The sequence below is a fragment of the Mytilus edulis genome, chromosome 7 (assembly GCF_963676685.1).
Source record: "Mytilus edulis chromosome 7, xbMytEdul2.2, whole genome shotgun sequence".
NCBI classification, from domain to species: domain Eukaryota; kingdom Metazoa; phylum Mollusca; class Bivalvia; order Mytilida; family Mytilidae; genus Mytilus; species Mytilus edulis.
Window position 1 is genome coordinate 91,450,671 of NC_092350.1, and position 21,198 is coordinate 91,471,868.

Here is a 21,198-nt window from a genome sequence, read left to right on the forward strand (position 1 = left end):
ACAAAAGAAAGGTTGGGATTGATTTTTGGGAGTTGAGGTCCGAACAGTTTAGAAATTAGGGGCCAAAAAGGTGCCCAAATAAGCATTTTTTTTTGGTTTTCGCACCATAACATAGTATAAGTTAATAGAAATCTATGAAATTTAAACACAAGGTTTATGACCATAAAAGGAAGGTTGGGATTTATTTTGGGAGTTTTGGTCCCAACAGTTTAGGAATAAGGGGCCCAAAGGGTCCAAAGTTAAATTTTGTTTGATTTCATAACAAATCAAATAATTGGGGTTCTTTGATATGCCGAATCTAACTGTGTATGTAGATTCTTAATTTTTGGTCCTGTTTTCAAATTGGTCTACTTTAAGGTCCAAAGGGTCCAAAATTAAACTTAGTTTGATTTTAACAAAACTTGAATCGTTGGGGTTCTTCGATAAGCTGAGTCTACAAATGTACTTAGATTTTTGATTATGGGTCCAGTTTTCATGTTGGTCCAAATCAGGATCCAGAATTATCATATTAAGTATTGTGCAATAGCAAGAAATTTTCAATTGCATAGTATTTAGCAAAAGCAAGAAATCTTCAAGTGCACAGTATTGTGCAATAGCAAGAAATTTTCAATTGCACAGTATTGCGCAATAGCAAGAAATCTTCAATTGCACAGTTTTGGGCAATGGCCAGTATTTTCAATTGCACAGTATTGCGCAATGGCAAGAAATATCTAATTGCACAATCTTGTGCAATAGCAAGAAATTTTCAATTTTCCTTGAAAATTTGAGTTATCTTTCTTTGTTCAGAATAGTAGTTGAATCAACTTAAAATCATTATTTTATACAATATACAATGTATATTCACTTTTACTACCAACTGATAAATTAAAACAATCTTTACCATTCAGTGATAACAAGCACTTTTTTACATTTTAATATTTTATTATGTATTTAAATGAGTAGTTATTGTTTAGGGCAATTGGAAATTTGAATTGAGATCAGTTTTGGAATAAGGGAAAGGGGGATGTGAATTTTTCTACGACCGCAAAAATTTTAATTTTTTGGTCGTATATTGCTATCACGTTGGCGTCGTCGTCCTGCGTCGTCGTCGTCGTCGTCGTCCGAATACTTTTAGTTTTCGCACTCTAACTTTAGTAAAAGTGAATAGAAATCAATGAAATTTTAACACAAGGTTTGACCACAAAAGGAAGGTTGGGATTGATTTTGGGAGTTTTGGTCCCAACATTTTAGGAATTAGGGGCCAAAAAGGGCCCAAATAAGCATTTTCTTGGTTTTCGCACTATAACTTTAGTTTAAGTTAATAGAAATCTATGAAATTTTGACACACGGTTTATGACCACAAAAGGAAGGTTGGGATTGATTTTGGGTGTTTTGGTTCCAACATTTTAGGAATTAAGGGCCAAAAAAGGGCCCAAATAAGCATTATTCTTGGTTTTCGCACAATAACTTTAGTATAAGTTAATAGAAATCAATGAAATTTTAACACAAGGTTTATGACCACAAAAGGAAGGTTGGGATTGATTTTTGGAGTTGAGGTCGCAACAGTTTATGAAGTAGGAGCCAAAAAGGAAAGGGGCCCAAATAAGCATGATTTTTGGTTTTCGCACAATAACTTTAGTTTAAGTAAAAAGAAATCTATGAAATTTAAACACAAGGTTTATGACCATTAAAGGAAGGTTGGGTTTGATTTTGGGAGTTTGGTCCTAACAGTTTAGGAATAAGGGACCCAAAGGGTCCAAAATTGAACTTTGTGTGATTTCATCAAAAATTGAATAATTGGGGTTCTTTGATATGCCGAATCTAACTATGTATGTAGATTCTTAATTTTTGGTCCCGTTTTCAAATTGGTCTACATTAAGGTCCAAAGGGTCCAAAATTAAACTTAGTTTGATTTTAACAAAAATTGAATCCTTGGGGTTCTTTGATATTCATTATCTAAATATGTACTTTGATTTTTAATTATGGGCCCAGTTTTCAAGTTGGTTCAAATCAGGATTCCATATCAAGTATTGTGCAATAGCAAGAAATTTTCAATTGCACAGTATTGCACAATAGTAAGAAATATCTAATTGCACAATATTGTGCAATAGCAATTAATTTTCAATTGGAGTTATCTTTCTTTGTATAGAATAGTAGTTGATAATATATGTTGCAAATTTGCCAGACATGACTATGATGTCATTTTCTATTTTTATTTGCCAATAACTTTATGTAAATAACTTCATTGGAAATTTGCCAATATAAAATGTTGCTGATGAAGTTTTTTTTTATTGTTTTATACAATAAACAATGTATATTCACTTTTACTACCAACCAATCTTTACCATTCAGTGATAACAAGCACTTTATTTTACATTTTGATATTTTATGATGTATTTAAAAGAGTAGTTATTGTTGCAAACTCCATTAGAAATTTGAAGTGATATCAGTTTTGGAAAAAGGGAAACGGGGATGTGAAAATTGGGGGGGGGGGGTTAAATTTTTCTCATTTCAGATTTCATAAATAAAAAGAAAATTTCTTCAAACATTTTTTTGAGAGGATTAATATTCAACAGCATAGTGAATTGCTCAAAGGCAAAAAAACACTTTTAAGTTCATTAGACCACATTCATTCTTTGTCAGAAACCTATGCTGTGTCAACTATATAATTTTAGATTTAAAAAGTTTGAAGAAGAAATCTTTAATTGATTTGTAAAATTTTGACATTTGTTTTGTGTAAAAAAAAACATGTAATGTCAAAAATTTGATCACAATCCAAATTCAGAGCTGTATCACGCTTGAATGTTTTGTCCATACTTGCCCCAACTGTTCAGGGTTCGACCTCTGCGGTCGTATAAAGCTGCGCCCTGCGGAGCACCTGGTTTTTATTAATATTCAACAGCATAGTGAATTGCTCAAAGACAAAACAAAAAAAATAAGTTCATTAGACCACATTCATTCTGTGTCAGAAACCTATGCTGTGTCAACTATTTAATCACAATCCAAATTTAGAGCTGAATCCAGCTTGAATGTTGTGTCCATACTTGCCCCAACCGTTCAGGGTTCAACCTCTGCGGTCGTATAAAGCTGCGCCCTGTGGAGCATCTGGTTATGTCATGCCTGTCAATATTCTATTTATAATTGATTTAAATTGATGTGATCAGTTGTATTGTCCATTTACGTATTTGTACATTGTAATTACCCCGACGTAGAAGAGAGGCATTTAGTTTTACACTTGTGTGTCGGTCGGTACGTACGTATGTCCGAAACTGGTTATATCATTCTATAACTTTAGTTGGTTTAAAACAAATGGTATGAAACTTATACACAATACTTATTACCACAAATACAACTTATACCTTTTTATGTAATGCTTGTCAATATTCTATTCATAATTGATTTATGTTGATGTGATCAGCTGTATGGCCAATTTGTGTATTTGTACATTGTAATGCGATATATCGTTTTAATGACCTCGACGTAGTAGAGAGGCATTTAGTTTTACAGTCGTGTTTTATATAGTTGGTTATATAGTTCCTTAAATTTAGTTTGCCTTAATCAAATGTTATGAATCTTATTACCCCAACATTCACATCTTTGGGAATTTGGGAAGCGTCACTTTTACCATTCTTGAGTTATGTTCCTTTATATTAACGTTAATATGAGTAAGGGCATTGTCTATGTTCCATGGACATATTCCCATTTATGTTATCATCTTTTCCTCTGACACCGTTTTTTTTTATAATTTAAGTACAAAATATTCATTTATTTTTTTCAGAATACAAAAACATGATGAAGAGGAAAAAGCAGTCTACCATGCTAAACCGTTTAAATCGTTTAACGGGTGAAGGTACCTACGAATCGTATGACATGCGCTGTATGGTAACTGGCCAGTTCGCCGTCGGAAAATCGACTCTGGTGAAGCTATTAGTTGGGGAAATCATTCCCGAAGGAAGACATCCTACAGATGGAATCTCTCTCCTTGAAGGTCGATGTGGTCTTGATGTCAAGACAAGAGAATGGGTTCTTATAAATCCAGGTAAGAGTTGAAATACACAAAATGTTTTGTTTTTGTCCTGTCGCATTGGAAGGAGCATTAAGCGTTGTCCGTCTGTTCGTCCGTCCGTAGATAATTTGAAGTTCAGAGGTATGTCCAAACTAAGTTTAAGTACTTTTTTTTTAGTTTGCCTCCAATAAATGTTATGAAACTTACACACAATGGTTATTACCACATAACATAGATCATGAAGATCAAGGTTGAAAGTTAGTGGCAACTGTTTGCTTTTTACAATTATGCTCTTAACAAATGTAAAAATTCCTGAATTTTTTGGTTTCCATTCTCTAATTTCAGTTTGCCTCAACCAAATGTTACGTAATTTATGCACAATGCTTATAACCTTAAAATACTGATCAAGTTTGAATTTTGGTGTGTCATTTGAATTAAAGCTCTTCATCTTTTATATATACTTTGGATTGCAAATATTTTGGCCACGAGCATCACTGAAGAGACATGTATTGTCGAAATGCGCATCTGGTACAAGACAAATTGGTACCGTTAATGTTATTATACCGTTCTAATCCTTTACAAATAATAACTAAAAATTATTACTAAGCTGATCAATTTCAATTTTGTGTAGTGTCGCTTCTACCGTTTTTGAGTTATGTCCATTTGTAACATTATATGGAAACGGGGTCACCTTCCATGTGCCATGGACACATTTCCCCTTTATTTATAGAACTTCACTTTGTCTCTAATAGAAAGGTCTCAAATTTTTTACCTGTTTAAGGTCATCAGTTCGTCTTTCCTCCTGTTCTTATCATCGCAACTCATCTGAAACCACAAAACATAAATTCATAAAACTTCGTAGATAATAGTAATATAATACTATGTAGATGTTCATATCAACAGCAAATTATGCTACATTTTTTTTTCTCCGAGAGATAAGTCCCTTTTAACTTAGGATTTTGACCTAAATACACTCCTGCAACTGATTGCCACCACAACTCCTCTGAAATCGCATAGCATAATTTCATTAAACTTTGTAGTTGACGGGGACTTAATATGTAGATGTACAAATCCACAAAAACATTATGAGCTTACTTTTGTTTAAATTATCAGTCTTTCAACTAAAGAATCTGATGAGATTTTGTTTGCCAATGACACAATGAGGGCAAACTGTATATGAGCGTGCTAACAAAGGTTCTTTACTTTTAATAGTAATGGCAATTACGACATAATTTCACAGAATCAAGAAATAGCACATGCAACATTTTTTTTTCTTCTTTTTTCTGTATTTTACCAAGAAATGGACTTAGTTTTTAAACAATATTTCAATAAATGCAGACGCTGCAGGCGGGACACATAGTTCTATGTTCCTTACATACTTTAATTTTACAAGTTGTTTTCTGGTTTATTTTTTGGAGTGTGAGGGGATTGGTTTTTTTTTTATTATAATTTTTGTATCAGAAATATGTATAAGTTATGTACAAACAAGGCAGAGATTTGTTACACGTTTTTGCATGGGTTGGGCTTCTTAAATTGATTGTTGGTGTTAGCCCTATTTTCAAGACTGTTCAACACCAAATCATCCTTCGTGGTTAGTGAAGCAGTCAAAACATTTTAGCGTGTGTACAAAATGTACCCTTGTTTTCAATTTCATTTTTATCTCAGTGTAATTGGCTAGCACATCATATAAGCATTATCATATATTTATATCTTCTTATAATTCTATACAGTGGTGTTGGTTTTTTCATACAGGAACTTATAATGCAATGGACGGTGTATACACTAAGGTATTAATGACACCAAAAGAAGAGGGGGAACCCAATCCAAACAAAAAGTTAGACCAACCACAAGCATCAGATATTAGTCCTTCTAGAAGTAAAGATGATGACATGGATAATCCAGGTGTTCTACAGCAGTCACAAGCTGTGTCATGGCCTCTCCCATCAAACACATCAAGTTATATCTCCAACCAAACTCCAGCATCCCTGACGGTATCACCTCAGTCCTCCGTTGTACCTCTATCAAGACATCAGCTGAAACAGAAAATGAAAGCAAAGATGACTAAAGATGAAATCAGAAAGCAAATGGAAAAAGTCCTTAAAAGTGGAAAATACAAAATGAAAGTTGGAAGACTCATCTTCTGGGACTTTGGTGGACAGTATGTCTATTATACAACACACCAGACCTTCATGACTTACAGAGCTTTGTTTCTGGTTGTATTTGATGGAAGCAAAGGATTACATGAACAGGTTCCTGATGTATTGTGTTTTCCTGGGCAGCATATGACTCCAACCCCAGCAGGTAATACAGTAAAAGTATTCATTACATGATTGACATATTCAGAAGTTTTACTTCCGTCTGCATAAATGTCTTTATACAGTCCTATTTGAGACACTTGCATATGATATAGAGATAAATCAGAAAATATCATTCAGTAAAGTGCCTATTATTTATCAGTATTGTTGAATTTAAAATCATTCTAAAACCCATCTTACATCTTTCACGGACTTAATATGTAAAGACCAGTTGGATGGATAATTCTTTTTTTTTTTAAGTCCAAAAAGTTGGATGCACTACATAATGAGAACATGTAAATGACAATGTTAATGATCAAAATCACATTTTTTACTAAACAGTAGTTTTTTTTTTGATTGTTGGGGGCAAGTGGACATGGAGTCGGACACGTAGAATCATCATATAAAATGTTCGACGAGACAAGTGAAAAATCATTGATAAAAAAACATAAAACTTTCAAGACTAATTACAAACCCCTAAAACATGAACTATTTTTGTATTGCTCTAAATTAATGCTCGAAATACAGAGGTATAATGAAGGGTAGGCCAGGGACATCAATGATAAAACATGCTGACTGACGGAAGCTTTTCTATCAAGTGATAAACCTAGAACACACTTTATTACTACTTTCACTATTATCACTACTAGGTAACATAAAAGCCCAAGGTATGACTGTGCATATTATCTTGTGACCTACATCTAGAAATTGGCAATGAGGGTCGATTGAAAACAAAACTTTACCCGACAAAAGAGATGATTTCAGCTTTCCAATTGTGAACTTTTCATTCCCGTGCTTGCATTTCCTATCATGATTTTCTCGATAGAGGGTTGAAACTCGCAATGAAGCTATCAAACATAGAGTTCAAAATGGTGAAGTCAAAATCATCCCTATGTGAATTTTACGGATACCATCACGAGTTGGTTGACCATTATGGTATATCCGTTTCACAAAGGATATCGGATATGGTCTTTACGTTGTAACTACAGTCTCATTCCTTTTCATGAGTTAGACTATTTACCGGATTTGTTTTACTCAGCCATTAAAAAATAAACTAAACCTACAAACTTTGCCTCTTAATGTCAAAATGTCAGGTTATAATATATGCAACAGTAAAAACAAATAATTGCACTGGTCAAAATGCACCACTTGTAATCATTTTGTATAAATAACATGTTGGAAATATTCCTTCACCATAGTATTTTTATCATAATCATTAGGGTCATTGAAAATTGACTGCTTTGTCTCTTTTATGACCCGTTACAAAGTTGTTGGGCCATATAGCTTTACCCTTCTCCACCATTCACTTATTTTGTCATGTTGTCATTCTGTCATTTCTTCATTCTCTCATTCATTTATATTTAATGATTGAAATGGTAAACTGAAAACAGAATAAATAGTTATTAAAGGTACCAGGATTATAATTTAATAAGCCAGGCGCCTGTTTCGTCCACATAAGACTCATTAGTGACGCTAAGATCAATAAGTAGAAAGTTGAAGAGCATTGAGGACCCAAAATTCAAAAAAGTTGTGCCAAATACGGCTACGCTAATCTATTCCACAAATAAGAAAATTCTTTGTTTTTGCAACATTTAGAGTTTTGTTACAGAAAATTTATAAAAATGACCATATCATTGATATTCATGTCAACACCAAAGTGTTGACTACTAGGCTGGTGATACCCTCGGAGACGAAACGTCTGAATAACGATATATGTCTTTCATTGATGTTGACCTTAGACCTGTACCTGACAAACCTCAGAATCACGGTAAAATAACAGATTTTTAGTCAAAGCAGTCTTTAATTGGTAATGATCTTAGACCTGTATGTTACAAACCTCGGAATCAAGGTAAAATAACAGTTTTAATTCTGCAATGCAGTTTTTAACCAGATTTTTGTGACAAAAATGTCGGTTATTGAATTGGGGATGTACGGCGGTCGGGCGGGCGGGCGGTCGTGCGGTCTGGCAATCAAATGTTGTCCGTGCATTAACTCATGAACCGTTCAACCAAAGCTTTTAAAATTTTAATATGTTGTTACTGACAACTAAATGAAGGTCAAGTTCAATAATGGCGTTTACCGTTCAGGAGTTATGGTTCTTGAAAGATTGAAAAATGGAGTTTCCAGTCGTGTCAGTGCATTTACGCATGAACTGTTCTACCAAAGCTTCCCTAATTTTAAAATGTTGTTACTGATGACAAAAAAGAGGCCAAGTTCAATAATGACGATTTTGACTTTTACCGTTCAGGAGTTATGGTTCTTGAAAGATTGAAAAATGGTGTTTTTAGTCGTGTCCGTGCATTTTCTCATGAACTATTCAACCAAAGCTTTTAAAATTTGTATATGTTGTTATTGATGACAAAATAGAGGTCAAGTTCAATAATGACGATTTTGACTTTTACCGTTCAGGAGTTATGGTTCTTCAAAGATTGTAAAATGGCGTTTCCATTCACGTTGTTGCATTTACTCATGAACCATTCACTCTAAGCTTTTCAAATTTTAATATGTTGATACTGATGACAAAATGGAGGTCAAGCTTGATATTGACGATTTTCACTTTCACCATTCATCAGTAATGGTTCTTGTTATATTGCCAGGACACAAATAAATGTTAATAAATCCGGTTTGCTGTCGTTGTGACAGCCTCTTGTTTATTGATGATGACCTTAGACATGTTCGCGTTTTTTATAAAGCTGGGTTCAAATTCATATTGAAACAATTAACGATGTTTTATTGTTAATCTAACTACTTGCTAGATTAATCAACTTAATGCTTGATATGGCAAACTGAAAACAGCATAAATAGTTATGAAAGGTACCAGGATTATAATTTAATAAGCCAGATACGCATTTCATTTACTCGTTAAGACTCATCAGTGACGCTCAGATCGAAATAATTATAAAGTCAAACAAGTACAAATTTGAAGAGCATTGAGGACCTAAAATTCAAAAACGTTGTTCCAAACAATGCGAAGGTAATCTATTCCTGGGATATGATCATCCTTAGTTGTTTCGAAACATTTGGAGTTTCGTAACAGAGAATTTATAAAAATGACCATATCATTGATATTCTTGTCTTGACTACTGGACTGGTGATACCCTCAGGGACGACACGTCTAAACACAATATATGTCTGTGTTAGAGATGACCAGGGAAAGCACATTTTCACATAATTTTCATATGTTTCATTTTCAGTATTTTTACAACACTGGGTCAACTGTATCCTTACTTATTGTAAAGCAGTATATACAGGAATTCCTAAGATTTTATTTGTTGCAACTCATAAAGACAGAGTACCAAAGGTAAGGGAATAAAGTTATCTGATATATTGGCCTTTTTTTCTAATACTATATGAAATAGTTCAACTATATCTATATCAATCTCAATATAATGTTATTCCATTAGATATTTATAAGTTTGGCAATCATGAGTTATGACCCTTTAATGATTTAATTAAGTTATAATCAGTAAACGGCTTGCTGTCAATTTTCCTGTCCTCATCAATGATTGTTCTTCAGAACTTTTTTTTAGATTAATGGTATAGTGGTTAATTCCTTTTACATGAACTTAAGTATTGCATAGATTGTTCTTCACCATGAAATCTGATCACTCTCATGTACTTTCTTTAAAGGAGGAAATTGAAACACGGCGTACAGAGTTATATAGCGGAGTAGAAGAGTTATTCAAAGACCACGAAGGACGAGCACATCTGGTTATCAACAACAAAATATTTGTCAATGCCACAGACAACACAGATCCAGAGATCAATGTCCTAAAGAAAGCAATCACAGATCTTACCTTTCAACATCCATGTTGGGGAGAGTCAATGCCCAATGCCTCTGTTCCTCTGGAACTTGAGATTGCTAACCTGGTAGCAAACGGGAATCAAATATTGTCATTGTTGGAAGTTGAAGAATTAAATGCCATCAGCAAGGTGTCCGTCTTGTCAAAGGAAGAGCTCAGGGATTTCCTTCACTTCCAGCACTCACTTGGAAAGATGATCTATTTTGATACCCCACAGTTGAGAGGTTATGTGATCATAAGTCCGCTACTTCTGGTCGAAGTTATGAGATCGTTTGTTACAGGTACTATCTTATATAATATCAACATGTATACTCCGTGGTCATCAAACACTGCCCGATGCCCATAGTACATGTCAATAATCTCTGAATCTTTATATCGTCCGACGCCAAATATATGTCCAAACAATTCCTTATTAACTATAAAAGATAAATACTTACAGTCATACAACTGATTAAAACAATTACCGTACTCAGACTCAGAAATCATCCAATCAAGGAAAGTTTTTTTATGACTGAAATGCCTGAAATTAACACTTTTTCCCACAATCACAGAAAAAGAAAAAAAGAAAATTAAAACACGTTCACATGGCAATTGCCACTACTTGACGTCAAAGATGTTCTTCTATGCAACTATACAAACAGTTGCAATCAAATTTTAAATAAATGGTCAGTAGGGTATCTCTTCTAAAGTATGTGTGGGTGGTTTTTTTTTTCATTCCTGTCAGTAAATCAATGTACAGTAGCTAACATGTCTAAATATTTATCATAAATAATAAATATGTAAATGGTGTCAATAGCATAATGGTTGGGAAGTATTATACTGTAGATAGGGAAAATATAAGAAGGTCAAACATGATCAGAACGTTAAGATCTGCCTACTTCCAGAACTCTTATAGAACAATTTGTTTTCTTTTTAAAAAAATAATTAGTTTTAGTAAAAGTAAGTATACACTGCATATTGCGATATAACAGATCTTCAATATAAGACCAACAATAACTTTATGCCAGTCCTGTTATCTCGGAAACTTATTTTGATAGCTACGTTACAAAAAAATCTACACACTATTTGATCACCTTAATTAATTGTTTGTCTCATGGTTATATGTGGCGCGGACATAGATTCGTACCCTCGCTACAGTCAAACCAAATACATGAACATTGATATATTTCCTATGTCTCTGCTAAGTACGCAACATTTTAGAGTATGAGCTATGACTAGTCGGCTCCGATTTAGAATAAATATCCGGCTAAGTTGACTCCTAACTTTGAAATAAATGTCTTTAAAAATATTCAAAATACAATTTCTTATAAAATGAACCACACAATTTGTAAATTAAAACAGAACACTGAAATCAAATATCATTGATAAATTACTTTCATAAACTAAAATGTTTAATAACTAAATTACCGAACATCAACGAAATTCAAATAAGAAATCTTTTACACTGTTCTGCTGTACTATTTTGTAGATCTGTTTAGTAGATTTTTTGTCTCCCGTTTTCACACTGTTATGGTTACTAATTCGTAGATCTGTTTACTAGATTTTTGTCTCCCGTTTTTACACTGTTCTGTTGTACTAATTCGTAGATCTGTTTAGTAGATTTTTGTTCTCCGTTTTCACACTGTTCTGTTGTACTAATTCGTAGATCTGTAGATTTTTGACTCCCGTTTTCACACTGTTCTGTTGTACTAATTCGTAGATCTGTAGATTTTTGCATCCCGTTTTCACATTGTTCTGTTGTACTAATTCGTAGACCTGTAGATTTTTGTTCCCCGTTTTCACACTGTTCTGTTGTACTAATTCGTAGATCTGTAGATTTTTGACTCCCGTTTTCACACTGTTCTGATGTACTAATTCGTAGATCAGTTTAGTAGATTTTTGTTTCCCGTTTTCACACTGTTCTGTTGTACTAATTCGTAGATCTGTTTAGCAGATTTTTGTCTCCCGTTTTCACACTGTTCTGTTGTACTAATTCGTAGATCTGTTTAGTAGATTTTTGTCTCCCGTTTTCACACTGTTTTGTTTACTAATTCGTAGATCTGTTTAGTAGATTTTTGTCTCCCGTTTACACACTGTTCTGTTGTACTAATTCGTAGATCTGTTTAGTAGATTTTTGTCTCCCGTTTACACACTGTTCTGCTGTACTAATTCGTAGATCTGTAGATTTTTGTCTCCCGTTTTATCACTGTTCTGTTGTACTAATTCGTAGATCTGTTTAGTAGATTTTTGTCTCCCGTGTTCACACTGTTCTGTTGTACTAATTCGTAGATCTGTAGATTTTTTTCTCCCGTTTTCACACTGTTCTGTTGTACTAATTCGTAGATCTGTTTAGTAGATTTTTGTCTCCCGTTTACATAGATAAATTCAGCCGTATAGGAAAAGCAAAATGAGAATGTTGTATTTGATGTATGCCTTTTTGTGCTACTTTGTTACATTTGTTGTTTATGTAGTGATATTAAAATGATAACACAATATTGACTGTTGTACCCCTATTTTGACATTTTTACTCTTTGAGTATGTTTGTTTTGTTCATGCATCGTTGACAATGTAATGGAATTTGAAGCGACTGTCATACAAGTGAGAGGTTTAGCTAGCTATAAAACCAGGTTCAATCCACCATTTTCTACATTAGAAACTGCCTATACCAAGTCAGGAATATGACAGTTGTTATCCATTCGTTTGATGTGCTTGGACTTTTGATTTTGCCTTTTGATTTTTGATTTTCCTTTTTGAATTTTCCTCGGAGTTCAGTATTTTTGTGTTTTTACTTTTTACACACTATTCTGTTGTACTAATTCATAGATCTGTTTAGTAGATTTTTGTCTCCCGTTTACACTATGTTCTGGTGTACTAATTCGTAGATCTGTAGATTTTTGTCTCCCGTTTTATCACTGTTCTGTTGTACTAATTCGTAGATCTGTTTAGTAGATTTTTGTCTCCCGTTTTCACACTGTTCTGTTGTACTAATTCGTAGATCTGTAGATTTTTGTCTCCCGTGTTCACACTGTTCTGTTGTACTAATTCGTAGATCTGTTTAGTAGATTTTTGTCTCCCGTTTTCACACTTTTCTGATGTACTAATTCGTAGATCTGTTTAGTAGATTTTTGTTTCCCGTTTTCACACTGTTCTGTTGTACTTATTGGTAGATATGTTCAGTAGATTTTTGTCTCCTGTTTTTGCACTGTTCTGTTGTACTTATTCGTAGATCTGTTTAGCATTTTTTTGTCTCCCGTTTTCACACTGTTCTGTTGTACTGATTCGTAGATCTGTTTAGTAGATTTTTGTCTCCCCGTTTTCACACTGTTCTGTTGTTTGTTTTCTTCATATTCAATCGTCATCATTTAACTTTTACAAAACATTTTCGACTATGAAACTTCTCAGGAAAGCTAAACCAAACTTCATAGTTATCATAAGGGTATCTAGTTTAAAACAGGTATAATGACCTTGTCAATCATTCAATATGGAAGATAGAGCATAGGGATGAAATGCAAATGTTTGTTTATTGTCATGAATATAATAAAATACAGAAAATCTGACAGAGCCATGCATTATCAAAAGGTTAAGATCAGTTAATAAGCTGTCTGTTAGCAGCAACACTGTCAGACAACTTCTGATAGAAGTTATTGACCTTTAATTACGAATGCTACAAGTCTTTTGTTTTATCTTTTTTTCCTATTCAGTTAAAAACGTTAAAAAAAGATGGAAATGTGAAAACCTGACATGATCAGCAATACAAGATCTTCAAATAAGTCATTTTTCCGAAATCATTAGTTAAGTCTTTACAAAGGCCAAGGAATTATAGTGACCTGAAACGATTCATTTTACCGTTTTGTGTTATAGGCTATTTTTGTTATTGTAAGAGACTTTTAATACTATTTTCAATTATCAATTTATAATTTTCACTTAACAGATATTGCCTTTTGGCCGAAGAAAGGTCTCATACGAAATACTTTTGAAAGGATGTCAGAAAGTGGAATAGTACAAAGAAAAGAGCTTTATCTTATTTGGGAACAAAAGCACTTCAAGAAACTATCACCCTACAAAGAGTTCATATTTGATATGCTCATCCATCTTGATATTCTATCAGAGCAGCGGAGATATGATTCTGATACGGGAAGTCGGTTACCAGTGGAAAACTTCTTTGTTCCATGTATGCTCATTCAGAGAAACGACACAAGATTCATGAGCCACAAATGCACACCAGAGAAAGCCATTAGTCTAGCATTTGTATTCAAAGGGACAATAATACCACCAGCCTTACCAAATCGTCTCATTAGCGCATGTCTCAGCATGTGGGCTGTGAAGACATTTGAAGAAAAACAACTCCTGTTTTCAGGATTCGTTGGTTTATCATTCGATAAAGCACATGATATTGTAGTGTGTGTTGAAGGTAACAAGATATTGCTCTACATAGTCCACGAAACCTCCAATGGACTGATCGTGCCAGATATAGCCACTGGTATCAAAGAATGCATGTTCACAACATTAGAGAGAATCTCAGATTTCTATAAGTCCACAGTCTCCTCTAGCAGGCAAAAACTACCCTTCCACATAGAATATGCATGCTCCAGGTTAGAATGCCATGTCACTGAAGAGGCAGCATTGACAACTGATGAGTGGATCTGTGAGGAACATAAGATTGTACATACTAAAGACAAGTGGAATATTTGGAATCAAGACCAGGTAAATTAAGTTGATATTTTAAAATAAAATCTAATCAATTCACACAGAGCTGACTTGTGGTTTGCTTATGTAATCTCCATAAAAAAGAAAACAACAGGTTAAATCAAACAAACTCACAAGATCAATTTCCTAGTGAACTTATATAATTTAAGATCAGGTATGTACAGTATGTAGACTAAATGAAACAGGGATTTGTTCTCTGAATTTTTTTTCCATCTCTTTCTTGTATATTAGATTGGTCTGCAATCTTTAAATCTTAGTATGTTGTACTTTTTATTCAAAAGAGCCACACCAGAATACCTACCATTGCAGGGTAAATACTCCTTTTCGACATTATCAAACATATGGCTCAATATGTTTATAAATACTTTACAAATTATATCCTTTGAAGCCTTGCCGTGAATTATATACAAAAGTGTTGTAGGGGCTAAAATATTGTATGAAATTTTGTAAATACATTAAACATTAACGGTTTTACCGCTGAGTTCCCCATGCTTAAACATACAACCCATGATTTTGTATTGATAAATTTATTACCACCACGATTTTTTTTCAGACAAAAGAACAATGTGAAATGGACTGTCAAGGTAAAAACATTTAGTGATTATTACCAAATTGAGCATTATAGTTATTCAATTCAAAACATTTTTGAATAATAGATATTCTATCATATTCTATAAATCAAATATCTAAAATGTAAGGTTTTCTAGTGGGTCAGATATTTTTAAGATAAATACTACAAGATAAGAAACAATAATGTAAAACATATATAAGCTATATAGATATAGGAAGATGTGATATAAGTGTCAATGAGACAACATGAGGCTAAGTTTATGATTAGATCAGAACAACATTTAGCACATGCAGATATCTATAAATGTAATTCTGAACTATTACCATCACAAACATTTTTTCGCAACCCTGACTATTTGGATTCTTATCTCTCATCAAATTTAAAAATTAAGCATTTTGTAAAATGACTAATTATTAAGTCAATTTGTAAATTTCGAACCTTGCACATGTTGCAAGGGATTTTATACAATTATTAAGAATTACTTTTGGAGTGTCAAAAACTCGTTGTAAGTACTTGATAAATTACATGCTTATATTGGTGATTTTGAATCAAATTTTTGATTTTTCTACCCTATATACCACACTGCCATTCTCATTAAGAAAAAATTCACACACCTAATTAAATGGGTATTTAAAAAGTCAGAATGTGAATATATATGTTCAAACTCTTTTAGGTCATTTTTAGTAGCAATAAACAAAAGAACTTTGTCAATTGAACATGCTTTGATACTATATATATGCACTTGAATTTTTACTCGATAACATTTTTGTTCGCTTTGGAGATTCTGTATATCGTCAGGTTATCGGAATTCCAATCGGGACTAACTGTGCACCACTTATTGCGGACCTGATTTTGTATTGCTATGAATTACAATTTATGACAAAAATCAACAAAGACCCATCGAAACAACATCTGATACAAAAATTTAACAATACTTTTAGATATTTGGATGCTATATTGGCTTTCAATAATGACGACTTCAGTAGGTATACTAAAGAAATGTATCCTGTTGAATTTACTTTAAATAAAGCTAATGCTAACAATGACCACTGCCCTTTCCTCGATCTTCATATCTATATCATTAAAGGGAAGCTTAATACTAAAATTTATTATATAAGAGATAATTTTTCATTTCTTATCGTTAATTATCCATTTTAGATGGTGACGTTCCCTTGTCACCATCTTACGGTGTTGATATATCTCAACTTGAACCATTCACTCGTGTATGGAACAACGTTTTAGATTTTAAGAAGCGAAATTTAGGTATTACTGAAAAATTATAACATCAGGGTTTTCGATATCACAAACTAGTCAAAACATTTACTAAATTTTATCACCAACAATGACATCATTCGTAAATATAACTCAACATGCAGACTTCTTATACCTTCAGGTATTTCACATCCAATCCTTTATGGTAATATTCTTTATAAAGCACAAAAATGTCAGTATTCACCTCAGAAGCTAACAAAACCTTTAGATAGACTTATTAAGAAGGGATATAGTTACGATACTATTGTCAGGTCATTAAAGATAACATATTTTGGCTTTAATATTGATTCTCTTATAGGGTCTTTGCATCGGAACGAAGCACATTTATTCAAAAACCAGTTATTGGCATGACATGGGTTATGTTCTTCTCATATATGTAAGAATGGTATGATACTAAACCCCTAACGGGAGGGATTGTGCCTGACATTCATATGATAAAGACATAATCTTTCAATCAGTTTAATTGAAGTCTGGAGCTGGCATGTCAATTAACTGATAGTAGTCTGTTGTTATTTATGTATTATTGTCATTTTGTTTATTTTCATTTGTTACATTTTTTATTACATCAGACTCGGAATTCTTTTGACATGAATTTTAATGTGCGTATTGTAATGCGTTTACTTTAGTACATTGGCTAGAGGTATAGGTGAGGGTTGAGATCTCATTAACATGTTTAACTCCGCCGCATTAATTTTTGCGCCTGTCCAAAGTCAGGAGCCTCTGACGTCTGTTAGTCTTGTTTTATTTTTAATTTTAGTTTCTTGTGTAAAATTTGGAGTTAAGTATAGCGTTCATTATCACTGAACTAGTATATATATTTGTTAATTGAAGACTTATTGGCGACCTTCTGCTGTTGTTGTCGAGCCTGCAACTTTTGTTGCAGAAAGCTCGACATAGGGATAGTGATCCGGTGGCGGCGGCGGCGGTGGTGTTAGCCTACTTCTTAAAAGCTTTTTATTTAAGAAGGTTGAAGACCTGGATGCTTCATACTTTGTAAATAGATGCCTGTTACGAAGTTTCCGTCAGTCACATGCCCAATGTCCTTGACCTCATTTTCATGGTTCAGTGACCACTTGAAAAAAAAGTTCAAATTTTTTGTAATGTTGAATTCTCTCATATTATAAGTATTAGGATAACTATATTTGATATGTGCGTACCTTGCAAGGTCCTCATGTCTGTCAGACAGTTTTCACTTGTCCTCGACCTCATTTCATGGATCAGTGAACCAGATTAAGTTTTGGTGGTCAAGTCCATATCTCAGATACTATAAGCAATAGGGCTAGTATATTTGGTGTATGGAAGGACTGTAAGGTGTACATGTCCAACTGTCAGTTGTCATCTGACCTTGACCTCATTTTCATGGTTCAGTGGTTATAGTTAAATTTTTGTGTTTTGGTCTGTTTTTTTCATACTATATGCAATAAGTCTACTATATTTGTTGTATGGAATGATTGTAAGGTGTACATGTCTAGCGGGCAGATGTCATGTGACCTTGACCTCATTTACATGGTTCAGTGGTCAAAGTTAAGTTTTTGAGTTTTGGTCTTTTTATCTAATACTATATGCCATAGGTCAACTATATTTGGTGTATGGAAATATTTTATGATCTTTATGTCAGTAGCGCAGGTTTCTTTTTACCCTGACCTCATTTTCACGGTTCATTGCACAGTGTTAAGTTTTTGTGTTTTGGTCTATTTTTCTTAAACTATAAGTAATGACTGTATATGTTGTATAGAATCATTGTTAGCTGTACCTGTCTGCCTGGCATGGTTCATCTGACCTTGACCTCATTTTCATGGTTCATTGGTCTTTGTTTAGTTATCTTGGTTATTGTTAAGTTTATGAGACAGTTGTAATAAAGTTTTATACTTAGGACTATCTACATAATAACAATGATTAGTATAGAAGGCGAAACATTTAAGCTTGTGCACTCTTGTCTGTTCTATGGTCGGGTTGTTGTCTCTTTGACCCATTCCCCATTTCCATTCTCAATTTTATTGTCATGTTTTCAAATCACTGAAATTTCAAAATGAAAAAAAAACTGCATGTTAACTTTCTGGTGTTAATTAATGAAAAAAACTATTTTATGATACACATAATTAAAACGAATATATCTTGCCCCCCCCCCCCCCCAAAAAAAACAAAAAAAACTGTGGTAAAATTAATAGTATGCTTCTAATAACAGGTTTGTACGTCTATGATATGTTCTTTTTTTGCTTTGAAAGTATGCTGAGTAAGTACTCACTCTGTATTTCAGATTGTAAGTTTTTGAATTTCTTGTCCATGTTGTCATGATGGTAAAATGACAAGATATTCTGATAGAACAAAATTTACAAAATGATTTTTAGAAAATCTAGATTCAAAAAAGAAGTTTGTAATATGGAACACATCTTCGATAGCCAAGGGTTACGATCCACTTCCCTACTATCCACCCTTGGCAGATTAAGCCAACATTTGTGATAACAATATTGCGCCATCAATCGGTAGATTAAAGTCACACCCATTTCGAATACATTATTCTTGACCAATGGTTGCAATTGAACTCTTCAATTTTGAGGTAAAAACACGGTAGCGTCTAGATACTAAAAACTTGGTAAAGCAGAAAACGAAAATATCCGTTGACATTCATGTATGTGTGCAAGAAACATACACAGGAACTTCTATAAATTGATTAAAACATTCAAATTGTCACTAGATATAATTGTATGTTTAGGGATGTAAAGACTTGTTGCAAAATAAGCACGTGGCAATTGTTTACATACACCTTCTACATTGACACTTGATTATGCTATATGCGTTTTTTGTTGGATGCAGCGAGTTTCGACTGCAACCAATGAAAATAATAACCTTGTGTCTCCGAAATTCTATCTCAGTCCGCCAAGAGTGGAGAGGATGGAAGTGGATCATAACCCTTGGCTAGCGAAGATGTATTGAACAGAGAAAAGGGATATGTTTGATTGACTGATTGTTGTTTGTTTGTGTTTAGTAGCAAATGTTTCACGCGTATTTAGGACGAGAACATATTGATTATAAATTAAATAGGTAAGTCTGCAATTAATTGACTCAGATAAAGGACACGGATTTTGACTGTGGTTTGTTTGATAAGAACAGAGATGTTGCCTTGCAATAGGCAACCATAAGAACGATCAAATCATGCAGAAAGCGTAGCCCTCTCATAAGATGAGGTAATATAAGTAATGTCTCTTTTCAGAAAAAAAAATATATGTATATTTGTCCTGCACAATCTAACAGCCCCCCCCCAATTCCCCTCGTTTAGCATGGGTTTCATCATACAAGGCCCTGTCTTGGTTGTGATGTATAGTAAAGAGTATCTTCGTCTTTATTTCTGGAAAGAATTTGTTTTGTCTTTATAATCTGACGAACAAAAATGTCAGTAGTGTATCGATGTGAATATTTTGGAAATCAACCAAGACCAAGGTCAACAAAGACTAAGATAATCCAATTAACTCAGAAACGAGACCCAGTGCTTCAACACGCTAAGCGCCTGCGATCACCGTAAGTTTTTGATGGGGTTCCTGTTGCTTATTCTTTAGTTTTCTATGTTGTGTTGTGTGTACAATTGTTTGTCTGTTTGTTTTTTTCTTCATATTAATCCATAGAGTTGTCAGTTTATTTTCGATTTATGAGTTGTCCTTCTGGTATCTTCTGGTCGGTGTCTCTGCTGGTGAAAATTTTGTTTCGCGAAGACATCATCCGCCCAGTAACAAAATTTCATGAATTTACGAAGATCTAACAGGATACTTGTTCGGACGTCGCCCAGTAAAAAAAGGTCAGATAGTTATCAAAGCTACCAGGATTAAAATTTAGTACGCCAGACGCGCCATGGACATAGGGTCTTCTGATACGGCAGGTGTCCCCTCATTACCAGACATGTCTAATATCTCAAACATGACTCATTCAAATCATCATTATAGTGACAATAACAATATAACACATATACAGCCACGTTCAGTTCTCCTTTAAGATATTTTGGATTTTGATGACTCTGAAGAACACTGTTTGGAAATGTGAGACCAAAGGGTGCAAAACTTGTGACATTTTAATAACAGATGCTCAATCCACTATAGCAATTTTACTAAGAAGTCATATTTTACCAGAAGTTACGATGATTTGAATTGTAAAGCGATAAATGTCGTCTACGGATAAGAGTGTAACTTTTGCGGATTGGTATACATCGATGAAACGGAATGAGGGCTAGACAAACGTATGTGCAGTCATAGATCAGAAATTAACCTCAATGCAAACGACGTATTTTATCAGCATTTTAATCAGTCTGAGCATTCCATCGTTACTATTACAGTTCGCATTATCGAAAAAAATATACCACAACTCAAACAATCCTCATCTTGCAACGTCTCTCGATAGACAACAAGAGGACAACTTAATTAGACAGTTGGGAACTGCGAAACATATGGTTCCAGTGACAAAATTGATGGTATAGGTATTATATATATTCCTTCGTGTAGATCTGTGAATGTCATGAATATTTTCAACTGTACTCCTCGACGTAGACGCAGTCATGGTCATCATCATGATACATAATCTACTCTGTATGATGTCTCTATT

General features: G+C 33.7%; 1 protein-coding gene across 1 annotated transcript in view; it reads left to right on the top strand.

The window, feature by feature from the left end:
- The window catches only part of LOC139482472 (uncharacterized), a gene marked incomplete at its 5' end in the record, with an annotated part of 49,356 nt that overhangs the window by 14,995 nt on the left and 13,163 nt on the right, over positions 1 to 21,198 (top strand). The window contains 6 exon segments of the mRNA XM_071266377.1: positions 3,758 to 4,018; positions 5,738 to 6,286; positions 9,474 to 9,580; positions 9,910 to 10,363; positions 13,993 to 14,765; positions 15,322 to 15,352. Coding sequence (XP_071122478.1) covers positions 3,758 to 4,018; positions 5,738 to 6,286; positions 9,474 to 9,580; positions 9,910 to 10,363; positions 13,993 to 14,765; positions 15,322 to 15,352 — 2,175 coding nt within the window.